This window comes from Mastigoproctus giganteus, chromosome 13 (assembly GCF_048544385.1).
Source record: "Mastigoproctus giganteus isolate SK-2022 chromosome 13, ASM4854438v1, whole genome shotgun sequence".
NCBI lineage: Eukaryota > Metazoa > Arthropoda > Arachnida > Uropygi > Thelyphonidae > Mastigoproctus > Mastigoproctus giganteus.
Genome location: NC_143587.1, coordinates 41176156 through 41189516, shown reverse-complemented (window position 1 = coordinate 41189516; position 13361 = coordinate 41176156). Strand labels below are relative to the sequence as shown.

The 13361-nt window shown below is 37.4% G+C and overlaps 1 protein-coding gene across 1 annotated transcript in view; it reads left to right on the top strand.

The window, feature by feature from the left end:
• The window catches only part of LOC150075985 (prolow-density lipoprotein receptor-related protein 1-like), a 1358636-nt gene that overhangs the window by 402582 nt on the left and 942693 nt on the right, over window positions 1-13361 (top strand). Inside the window, 1 exon segment of the mRNA XM_090387555.1 lies at window positions 1789-1889. Within this exon segment, the coding sequence (XP_090243681.1) occupies window positions 1789-1889 (101 nt within the window).

Below are 13361 nucleotides of genomic sequence, written 5' to 3'. Positions count from 1 at the left end.
ATACGTACTGCCTGTCTTAAAAAGATCAACATGCTAAGAGCTTTATCTGCCCTCTCTTGGGGGGGCAGATCGTACAACTTTGCTGCTCTTATATAGAGCACTGATTAGATCCCGTTTAGACTATGGTGCTCCAGTTTATGATTCTGCCCGAAGGAGTGTGCTACGCTGGCTGGATCCTATTCAACATAATGCATTGCGGATTGCAATTGGTGCATACAGGACATCTCCAACTCCGAGTCTATACATTGAAGCTAATGAGCCCCCTTTGCATCTTCGTAGAAAAATGTTACTACTTAAATATGCAGCCAAAATACAGACTTGCCCTTTGCATCCTATTCAGCCATACCTTTTTAATCAACCACTAGTTAATCTCTATAGAAATAAACCAAGTAAAATCCAACCGGCTGGCCTACGGCTCCTTGAAATATCGCAGAACTGGAATGTTCCTCTCCACAATAGGCAACAGATAAAGAATTACTCTCATCCACCATGGACCACCTTTCCTCAACTGACCTCTGATACCTATTTCCTTCAATGGGGAAAGAATTGCCTACCGGCAGTGACTGTGCAACAACTCCATGCTAGCCATATTCAAACCTATGCCGACTTCTTACCGATATATACAGATGGTTCCAAATCTCTGTCAACTGTTGGAGCAGCAGCAGTGTTTCCCTCTGCTATCATATCAGCTTCTCTTCCACCTGAGTATAGCAACTTTTCAGCAGAACTGTATGCAATACAGTTAGCTCTACAAAATTTGAATTTACATCCATCTGCAAAATATATAGTTTATACTGACTCTCTCAGCTCAATCAAAGCAATGCAGAATACATCTCAAAAGAATCACCATATTGTAATGAAAATCAGGAGTTTGTTATTGCAGATTTATGATCGTCAACAACTAGTGAAGTTTTGCTGGATTCCAGCACATTCAGGCATAAAAGGGAATGAAGTGGCTGATATATCTGCCAAAAGTCCAAATTCAGACCTAACTTCTGTCCCTATTCCAGTGCCCGATTATAATACCTTAATTCAAGCAGCATGCCATGCACAGTGGACAGAATTATGGCATAACCAAACGAATAACAAACTTTTCCAGCTGAAACAAAACCCAAAGTTCTGGCATTCCAGCAATCAGACAGTGCGGCGGGAAGAAGTGGTACTCACACGAATGAGAATAGGACACACCCATCTGACTCACCTCCACTTACTAATGGGCGATGATCCTCCTCAATGTCCACACTGCTTAGAACATCTAACAGTCAAACACATTCTGATTGACTGTCCGCAGTATCAACAACATCGAGATGCAATACTTCAAAATATGGATAATCATTCAGAAACATTGACATTACATCATGTCATTGGAGAGGATGCAAATGTTAACAAACTTTTCTGCTTTTTAAAACAAATCGGAGTGTATCATCTTTTATAAATAGGCTACAGAACTGAAACTAATTTACACTGGGTTATTTTTTAATATTCCTAAGAACAGGCGCACTATAGCCATAGCAGCTAATGCGCCAATAAACACCCATACCACACACACACACACGGTAGTCTTCCAATAGGCATCACTGTATGTTGCTATTGTGTGTTTAACCTAGTATCCTGTGTATAACAAGGCTTGGATAGTTATCAGAACAGACAAATACCCTAATTTGATGTGATATCCAAAAGTTTAATTGTGTTCCTTTATATAATGTGTTGATCTAAATGAAGTGCATGCTGTAAAATGTCTATTTCTTTATTTAAATGTGTTAATTGCTATTTTGAAATTTAATCTAGGCAATGAAAGGGTGTTACTGTTTTCTCGTCCCAATGAAATTAGAGGTGTTGATCTTGACATGCCATACTACCATATTATCCCTCCATTTAGTCTTCCAAAGGTGAGAAATATATTTAAACCATTTCTGGGTACATGAGTATATTGTATATCCACAAAAAAAAGTGATGTAAAATTATTCTTTCTCTTTTAGAATTTGAATATTATGAATGGAGTAGTTTGAAAATATTCATGTACTTTATTTTTTATCAGAGTATTTAAAAATATATTTTTATATTCTCAATATAAGTATTGCAAAGAGTGAAAATCTTAAGTTTTGCCATGCAAACCCTATTGGATATTGCTTCCTAGTCAAGTAAACTTTCTTCCAAGCAACATCTATGTTACACCTTCCTTGTACTGTGCTTTGCTTCCAGAATAAATTAAATTCTAATTATTGTTTAGCTGCAATTCACCTGTATTCATTCTGTTGGCTTGTATGATATTTTGATATCATAATTGACCTGTTTCCCTGTTACTTCTGTGTATTTGCTGTTTAAGTCTCTAATGTTGATGGTACCTATCTTGGTGGGTGTTCCTTTAGCATATTTAGTAATGTGCATTTGAGTCCCTCCAGAAGCACAGCAGGGACTGACCCACGAAATGTTACAGCCAATATCAGTCTTGGTTGCCTTACCATAGTGAAAAGGAATGTAGTAACAGGTTAAGTGCCAAGTAGAAATGAAATATCTGTGACTTTTTAAGAAATTCTGCTGTATTTCCTGTTGCTTGGTAATCCCAAGAGAGATTATTTACCTGTGAAAATATTATTGAAATTAATTTAGAGCACGGCATGGTTCCGCACTATTTATATTTGTGAAAGAGTTTATTTTTAGAATCACTTATGTAAGTACATCAAAGTTTACTGAGATGTCTCCTCTGCAGCTTTACTTCCAAAGTTTGCTGGATTTGTGAAATAAAATGCTGAGGTAAAGTATAGAGTACAAATAATTTCTTTCAATCTCAGTTCAGTGTAATATAAATATAGTATATTTGTAATCCAGCCTATTACCTGCATACATATCTTTATACTACTGGATACCCATCTGATAGAATCGTTTCTCATTTTGAGATCATGCAAAATTGTATGCTCAGTGCCCACAGATATGCTTAAAGATGTTTCAAGTTTGTACCCTTGTTTGTTCTCGAAAAGGGGTATCAAATCCACATGTTGGACAAGTTTTGCAGCTCCCGTGAATGCTAAGTTTTTAATTATATTTAGCCATTTTATTGACTTAATTGTTAGCTTAAATTATTTTCTATAAGTAGCTTGTAGACCTAGTCATGCTCCGTTGTTTCTTTTGAATTTAGCATGATTTGGAAAGTAATTAATGCCTCGTGTCCTTAGATTTACCGTTCGAAACTTGCCGCCATTGATATACGATACAATGTGTACACTGAACTAGATAGCATAAGGTTTAACGGAAAACTAGATAGCGTATATAGTAGTATCAATTAATCAGTAAAATTTATTAATCTTATTAAATTTCACTGTCAATTAAATTGTACTTTTTTAACTAAATAAATATAACGGCCTAGTTTTTACAAACGTAACATCATAAATTAATACATATAAGTTGACAGAAGTTAAGGAAGTCATATAACGTAAGTTGGAGATAATATTTGATACCGAAATACATATATATAGTGTTATAACTGCATTTGGATATAAGTTTAGGGTAATATTTTGTATTGGAATTTTCTTTGAAATTGAATAGAAATCATGACTCAGACCAGAGTAGCAAAGCAAAAGGTTCAAACTAATGGGAGTGCTGTAGCTCAGGGGAGAACTGAGGGGGGCAGTTGTCCTCTGAATCACAGTCTTTTGAAATGCACTGCTTGTTTGATGTTTGTGGAGCAATCAGGAACATGACATGATATTGCCAAAGGGAATGTCTTTGTGTGTGTGCGCGATATAAGGAGTGTGAGGAAATTAAGTGCCAACTCAGCATTGTTGCTGAGTTGGCAACATATATGAGAGCTTGAAGGACAGGGTGGATGCCCTCAGAGGATTTAAATTGAGGGGCCCATCAAGCTCTCAGCTGCCCACATTAATGCCAGAGCTTGCACTTGAACATCATGCAACACAGCGGCAACCCCCAAGGGAACTAGTTGTTGTCGGTGACTCTATTCTCAGGGAAATGGAACATTTTGTGCAAAAAAGGATAGGTGGAACAGGACCAGGGTATGTCTGCCAGAGGTAAAGGTTGATGACGTTGTAGAGCAGATATCATATTTTAAGGGCACCAAGGGTGATATTGTTGTACACGCTGGCACTAATGATATTAAGAGAGGAGGCCGGCAGAATTACTTAACAGGTACAAGTCAATGCTGAAAAAAAGCCATGAGTTAGGGTTGAATTTGAAAGTGTCTACAATTCTGCACAGACACGATAGGAGGGAATGTATGATGAGAACCTTGTCGATCAATTCAGTCCTGGAGAGATTGTGCAAGGCGCACGGGGTAGACTTTTTCTCAGCCTGGTCTGTGCTTGTTAACAGGTGAGACTGCTTCTACAGGGATGGGATACACTTAAATGTTAAACGAGGTAGAGTTAGGTGGATTGAAAAACTGCTAGCTTAGGGGGATACACAGGCTAATGGATTAACAGTAGCCGCTGGCAGAGGTGAAAGGGATTCTTGCACTCCTATTGAAATGTGCAGCAGCCTGGAAAGCAAGGCAGTGAGGATTTCCCGGACTGCTGGGAGTCATAGTGGAACAAGTAAATACATGGGCTATGTTAGGGTAACTAAGAGTAGAAACAGGTGCATGTGTACTTACATGTACAGCAATGCTAGGAGTATAGTTAATAAATTTGATGAGCTTGAAGTGCTAGTCAAGACATCAAAGATAGATATTATTTGGATATCAGAGACGTGATTTCACACAAACATGAGTAGAGCAGAATTGGAATTTGGGGAGTACAATGTGTATAGGAAGGATAGACAGGACAGAACAGGAAGGGAGGAGGGGTTATGCTGTTAGTTAAGAAACACATAAAATCTAAGGAAGTGCATCCAGTTGATGTTGGTGGACTGTGCAATGTTGAGTCTGTTTGGTGTGGATAAGCACTGGGAAAGGAAAAATGAGAGTAGGTGTGTGTGTTATAGGCCTAATGAATCTGATGGGTATAATGAGTAATTGTGCAGCGAAATAGAGTGGGCCAGTAAATCAGAGTATCTTATAATAGGGGATTTCAATTTCCCAGAGATTGACTGGAATTTGTGATCTGGTCACTCATACACTAGCAAGGCTTTTGTGGATTTATTGGATGATTGTTTTCCATAGCAGCATGTTCGGGAGGCAACTAGAGGGAGTAATACTCTTGATCTGATTATCAGTAGTGATTCTTCATGCATTAAGAATCTGCAGATAAAGGAACCACTAGGTGGCAGTGATCACAGTGTGCTGAAGTGGGATTTACTCAAAGAGATAACTACCATTAAGGGTAAGGGGAAGGGTTTTTTCTTTCGTAAAGGTAACTACAGGGTCTGAGACAGTATTTAAATTCTAAACGGTGGCCAACAGATGATGTTACCAACAGCAAATTCAAAATGGGAAGCATTCAAAGAATTAATCTTGGAAGCTACGAGACTTTTCATACCAACTAAGAAATATTGTTCAAGAATTAGGTTTAAATGGATGTCAGATGAACTAATTAGATGTGTGGCAATATGGCAGAGAATAAAAATGCATGGAATACATATAAATTAACAGTTGACACAGAAGCCTGTGATACATATAAGCTTGTCTGTAGCCAAGTCACAAAGGAGATTAGGCAGGCAAAGGCAGATTACGAGAAATCTTTGGCAAAGGATGAAAAGAAAAACAGCAAAGAGTTCTTTACTTATGTAAACTGTAGCAGGAAGGGGATGAATCAGATGGGTCCAATGATATCGATGGTTCAACTGTTGATGATCCTGCTCAGGTAGCTAACAAACTAAATTAATATTTTTCATCTACATTCACACATGAGGAGTTATTCAGGGAGGGGAATGCCAGACAAGAATGAAACTCTGGCAGTAAGCTAGATAATCTTGTAATAACTGAGAGTAAAGTGGAGGAGAAATTGTTGAAGATTAACATAAGAAAGGCACCTGGGTGGATGGAATCTATCCAATTATATTAAAGGAGGCAGCAAAGGAAGTAAGCAGACCCCTAGTCATAATTATGAGAGCTTCTTTGGACTCAGGTGAGATACCCATGGACTGGAGACATGCAAACAATCTCCAGTCCGTGGGTATCTCACCTGAGTGAGATACCCATGGTGCCGTCTGGGTTGGTTGTAACCGCTGAGAATAAATAACTAATAGTCTTCTCCACTGGTGAAGTGTTATTTATTTGAGGTAGTACAATACCATAGCAACTTGTTGTGAAGCAGTTACAATATGAGATATAACTAAATGATGCCAATTTAATTAATTAATTTATCTGCTTTGGTAGATAGTTATGTTAAAATGATGCGTTTGCACTAACATATTAGTTAGTCATTCTATCTCATAGCATGTGGCCTTTGCCCCTAAATACTTTATAGTCTATATTCTATTGCATAATAGAACCAATATTTTAATTACACTAATATTTTTAATGAATGTGATATCTTCCTTAGAGTGACCCTCACTCTCAGGAAGCTCACGCTATATATTGTAAATTTCCTTTAATTAGTGAAAAATATACATTACTTGCAAGGCATTATATATTTGCACTTTCATCAACCTGTATTACTGTTTTACCTTTTACCTTTACCCTGCTAAAGCAAGGTAAACAGTAATACTGGGTACCCTGCTTTAGCCTTGAAACACCTCTGTTTCAAATTACCTTGTGTTGTTTTTGTTTGTTATTTGGTTTTTAGGAGCATTAGCAACTAAAGCCATATTCTGGGGATATGCGGTGGTCATTCTCTGACCTTTCCGCATCCTCTGTATTTGGTGGGCACAGGCTTGAACTCCAGTCTAATCAAGAAACGTGTACTACGCACTGCTGCTCCTGCCCACCTGGCTATGGAGACGCCTCAAATTACCTTAGTTGTCACTTCTTTCCTTGTAGGTGTGCTCCACACATTCAGTATAGGAGTATCTCTTTCAAGTTATAAATATGTGTTGACTGGAGTGGAAGTGGAACATAAATATTGACAGGTTTACCTGTTGGTAGTTCTTGACATGTGGAATGTTGTTTCACCAGATATAAGTACACATTGACATAGCAAATTCAAAGCAAGATTATGCTTCATTTCATCTTTGCATGTATTTCAGTTTATCTGAAGAATATTGCAAAAGTAGACTGAGCTATAACCAATTTTAAACTTGCACAGATAGTTGACTTCTAAAGACTGAATTCTAAGGTGCATTTAAGACTGAATAGCAAGGGGCAGTGTTTGGACTGAATATCAAGAGGCTGTCTTAGGACTGAATACTAAGGAATGATATTATGTGACTAATCTGATTGTATACAACAATGTAGTAACAAAAAAACTGGATCTAAAAGATGATCTTGACATTATACTGTGTACTTAGATTTCAGAAAAGCTTTTGATACTGTTCCACAAAGAATTATTGTACAAATTGGAGTATTGTGGCATTAGGGACAAGTTACTGCTGTGGATAAATGGATGGTTGAGTTGGTGAAGACAGAGTGTGAATTGAGTGCTGCACTACTCTTTTTGAAATAGTGTTATTAATGGAATCCATAAGAGTGCAATGCTGGGTCCATTGTGATGATTTTGATGAAGGCATATCAGGCTTAATGTGTGTTTTCAAATTATGCAAAGGTTGGCATGATGGTTAATGACAGTAATTTTAGTATGCTACTGCAACAAGATCTAGAAAAATTGTGAAGTGGCAGTTGAAGTTTCACATTGATAAATGCAAGGTACCAATTAATGTACCAATTTGTGATACAATGCTGAGGGTAGTGGAGAACAAAAAAAAGAAAGAGGGATTAAGCTAGGACAGGTCGGAAAACATCATTTTAGAAAGATGTGGATTTGTTGGAACAGATGCAGAGAAGAGCAATGAGATTAGTGGGGGGGGACAAAAGGATGCTCTTACCACATTTGTGGCAAGCAGACTTCAGTGCTGCAAATTGCATATGGAAACCAGGCACCTGCATCCAGGGCTGCTTTAAAGCTATGGCCAACCCGGCCATGGTTTTGGGTCTCATTTTCAGTATAAATATTTTCTAAAGTAGTGATAAAAATTTCTAATAATAAATCAAGAAAACGTGTAATATAAAATTATGCTTAAACTTAACTTGTTAAATGTTTAAATTTTATTCTTATACCTTTTTATTGTTACTTTATTTTTCAATAAAAAAAATTAAATTAACGCAAAGAGAAACACGTTTCTCTTTGCGTTAACTTAAATTTGATTGGTTAATTAATTAATTATTTATTTTTATTTATTATTACCATATCCATCACATTGGGGCACCACATATTATTTCGATCTTGACGACTATTATTGTTACTACATTATGTCCTGGATACGGCAGATATGTAGTATGTATTATATATTTAATCTTATTGTAATCATTAAATTACGTTCTCTGTCGGGTCAACGATGATTAATATATGCTTACATTTATAATTTATTTATAAATACTTATATTTTCTTACTTTTGACTCTAAAATTTCTTAACCACTTTTAATTACTATATTTAGTTTAGATTTAAATTACTTAGCATATATTGATCATTACAGAAACAGAGAACTTCTTGTCGTTTTTTGCCTTCAGTCTGGGTGGTTGGCCCCAGTTGAAGTCATCTGGATTGTAGGTAAAAAGCGATAACATTTTTTTTTTTTTTTAAATCCTTTGCATTTTCTTAAATTCCTGAATGGTATTATTTGATTGATTTACCTTTTCTATTATTATCTTCTATATTTTATACACATTATGGTTGTAAAGCATGATTGCTCTGCAACTGCATTGACCCATAAATATTAGTTACAGTCGTTATAATTATTAACCTTTTTTTTTATTACTGATATAAATATATATATAGACGCGGTGCTACCCAAATGTTCCCAAAATTTGAATGTTGCACGGGAACTACACCTAGTATGGACTCATGGAGCTAGGTAACACTGCATGCATCCTTTGTGAATCAGTGTGCCTCACGGCATCGGGCTGGATAGTGTCATTAAATATTTATGTGCAGTTCTTTGGCAGTGTGTTTCTCGTCGTTTGCGATTGTTGCGATGGCTGATGTGAGAGAGCAATGTGCTTTCTTCAGTTTTGTTTCCTTCTTAATGATACAGCAGCAGAAATCCATAAGAAGCTGAAACAAGCTTTTGGTGACAATGCTTTTAGCCAGACACAGACATACTACTGGTTTAATCATTTTAAAAATGGTCAAATGTCAGTTGATGACAATGATCGCTCTGGGCATCCATCATCGAGCGCTACCGCAGAAAATGTTGCAAAAGTTCGGGTGGCGATCCATGAAGACTGCAGGCAGACCACCCACAACATTTGTGGCATTGTAGGACTATCGTACAGCACTTGTCAGCAGATTTTGTCAGACGAGTTGAACATGAGAAGGATTGCGGCCAAGTTCGGCCACGGTTACTGAATGAAGACTAAAAGCAGCATCACATGGAAGCTAGTAGAGATCCTCAAGAACAGGCCAGTAGTGATCTAAACTTCTTTTCTACAGTCGTCTCTGGTGACGAGAGTCAGGTATATGGGTATGACCAACATCACCTTAAGAATACGCTGCCATAAGAATATTCTTACAGCGGCGATAGACCGAGAAACCAAGCAACAATCATCCCAGTGGAAGAGCCCATCTTTGCCCCGACTGAAGAAAGGCTAACAAGAAGAAAGTCCATGCTGATCTGGTTTTTGGACATCGATGATATTATCCATAAGAAATTCATCCTTTCTGGCCAGACCATCAACGCAAAGTTTTACTGCGACGTCCTGAGGCAGTAAAGGGAAGCCATCAGGAGGAAATGTCAAGAGGAGTGGCACCCAAAGAACTGGATCCTTCATCATGACAACATGCTGGCCCACAATCTCTCTGTGGTGCAGTTTTTGGCATCCAACAACATGACAATCATCCCCCTTTTATTCACCATACTTAGCCCCCTGCAACTTCTTCCTCTTCCCAAGAATGAAAATCAAGCTGAAGGATCGAAGATTTGACAGCGTACAGGATATTATTATTATTAATAATAATAATAATAATAATAATAACCAAAACCAAATCGTAGGCCGTGCTGAACACTACGACAAAGAAGGATTTTCAGGATGCATTCAAATCATGGGAGAAGAACTGGGATCGGTGGTTACTCTTTCAAGGGGACTACTTCAAAGGTGATGGTTGCGAATAAGACCCAAAGTAAGTCTAATTTATTTTATAAATACATTTTGGGAACTTTTGGGTAGCACCTCGTGTGTGTGCATGCGTGCGTTTATATACAGGTTGTTTCAAAATTGATGGTCAGTAATTTAAAAGTGAACTATACAGACGACAATAGGCAAAAAAAAAGCCTAGTAAACATGGGTCCTTAAATTGTTTTCGAGATATTGCACATTTCTAGTTGGGATCCACCACTGACTTGTTTGTTTAGGTTAGGTTATGAACATTCTCTCCCTTTCTCCCTCTCTCAATGCTCTGAGATGTAGCAGGCATACTAGTACTTGGCAAAGAATAATCAACATGGAAAGAGGTTACGAAGAATATGCGGACATGCACTTCATGTATGGTAAAGCCAACAGCAGTGCACTCAAGGCTGACATTTGTACCAAGAAGCATTTCCTGCTGACAGTAGCCCAACAAGCACACATTCATCATGGTACATCAACGCCTTAGAGAACATGGGAGCTTTGCACATGGAGTACGAGCAGATAGGCCCAGAAGCATAACACCTGATGTTGAGGAAAGGGTGTTAGAAAGAATAGAACAAAATCCAGGAATACAAGAGTGTGTATTGAGTCATAGCAGTTTGTGGCGAATTTTACATTGCCAGTTACTGTACCCCTACCATATACAGCATGTCCAAGGTCTCAGCAATACAGATTACCCTCCCAGAGTGAACTTCTGCCAGTGGATGCAACAACAGTGTGTGTCCTGAACCTCAATTTTTAAACAACATTTTGTTCACTGACAAAGGCTGGGTTTACTCGTGATGGTATTTTTAATTTTCGTAATTGTCACGTTTGGCCCGATGAAAATCCTAATGCAATTGACAAGTCATGACATCAGCAATGTTTGTCATTGAATGTCTGGTTCTGGACTACTAGGAGACCATCTAATTGGACCACACTTTCTGTGAAACAGGCTAACAGGAAATCTGTGCCTTCAGTTCCTGCAGAATTTTCTTCCAGACCTCCTTGATGATGATGATAATGTTCCACTTCAGCAATGCCAGAACGAACGTGGTTTATGCATGATGGTGCACCGGCACAATTGTTCAAGTTGAGACTTGGTATCTAGAAGGTGGACCTGTAATGTGGTCCCCCAGGTAACCAGACTCAAATCCTATGGATTTTTGTATCCGGGGTCATGTAAAAAGCTTGGTGTACACTTCTGACATTAACACAGTTGAGGAATTGTAGTGTCAGGTTGAAGGAGCCTTTCAACAAGTCAGAAATGACCCAGGAATGCCTGAGAGGATTCACAACTCAATGCAGAGAAAAATACAAAGCTGTGTACGGGATGCAAGGACATTGCATCCGTACAATTTTGAACACCCTTTGTAACATCTGCAAAATCCTGTGGTGTTGAAACCAAAAATTAAAATATATTATCTTATGTTTAATAAAACCACCCTTATCAAAGGATTCACAGCTTTTTGCTAAACTAGTGCTCCCATAGTCAGTGGCGGATCTTGACAGAAAATGTGCATTATCTCAAAAACGGTTCGTTTGCAGCTCGGTGTTCACTGGGACATTTTTGCTTATTTTACCAGTGTGTATTTGCATTTTTCACCTTTAAATTATTCACCATCATTTTTGAAACACCCTGTATATGTATATATGCGTGTATATATATATGTGTATGTATATAATTAGTAGTTGTGAAGGGCAATGTTCTAACGTAACGTAACATTATTAGTAACGCTAGTTATGGAGAACAAAGGGTGAACGGAACTGTGATAGCGATTGCATCTTTTTTGATGCAATGGTATCCTGCATTTAGTTATTTATTATTTGATTTGGTTTCATTGAAATCTGAATCTGAATTTCTTTGAAATTTTTAAATTTTGGCTTTTTTTAAGCCTGAAAGTGACAAGTAATTAATGAATATTTGGTGTGATCTTCCTTTTCAAAGCTGTTTTTTTTGTGCTGTTATCTATTATAAACTGTGCCCAAAATGAGCTGGAAACACAATAAGAAATGGTAGCACATACAAGAAAAATTTCAAGATAATTTGTACATTAACAGACACATTGTTTGAAGCAACCTTCAAAATGTAGATCTGTGTATGTATTCCTGAATTGTTTAAACAATTGAGGAATAGATACATGGGCCTCTCCTCTGCAGAGGCTCACTGATTTTGTTTTTATACATTTCTCATATACCCATCAAATGTTTTCAAATTTGTGAAAAAAATGTTCTGAGCTGTGCGTAAAAACTGCAGGTATAGTTATAATAAGAATTGCATCTACATCTTAAAGCACAGAGAAAGAAACACAAACAGGACCTTACAAAAAGACATTGATTTCTTAAACTAAGACAACTATAGAGTAATCTTACAATCTGCCAAACCCCTGAGGGAATCTGAATTATGAGTTGCTTCAACCACCACCCATTTCATTTGTCCTAATTATTCACTTTATGATTCCCCTCTCTTCAGGGCAGTACGTATTTATCTACTCTAATATTCCTTGTCAGAGAATTCCCAATCTGTAATCTCCTGTTTTTGATTTCCTCTCTTTAAAATCTCTTTAGCCCAGATGAATTTGATAGCAGTCAAAGTTGTTTTCCCAATTCTTCAGATCACTCAGAAGTTTTTGACTTTTTTATTTTGAAATTTGAGTTGACTAACTTTCTAAGAACAAGGTTAATTTTTCTTGTTGATTTTAATGTTAAAACATCAGCTGGCTTCATTTTCTAGTTACACAAACCCAGATGGTGAGAGAGTGCTGTGGCTTTTGTAGTCACTAATGACCCTAATGTGTTCATTTACCTACTACAATACCAAACAGTCCTACTCACACACCCAAAACTCTTGATCTTTTCTTTAACTAGTAACATCTCAGGTTACACAGTTAATGTTATTGCAAGGTTCAGATAAGGGAAAATATTTAGCATTAGCAGCATAGAGGTATATGATGCAAGAAAGCAAGGTTATACACCATCGGCCAAAAAGAAAAATCCTCCTTCCCATTTTACACATCTATTAAGTCCAAACGTTTGTCTAGTTTAAGCTGTCAACTTCCACAATTACAGATGGAAGTTTATTCCAGCAATCAACCACCACCTGGCTAAAGGTAAATTTCCACACAACCATTCTACAACTGTCTTTCTTCAATTTAAATTTATGCCTCCCTCAGGTGAATAAACTGAGCAAGAGGAATAATTCCATCGGC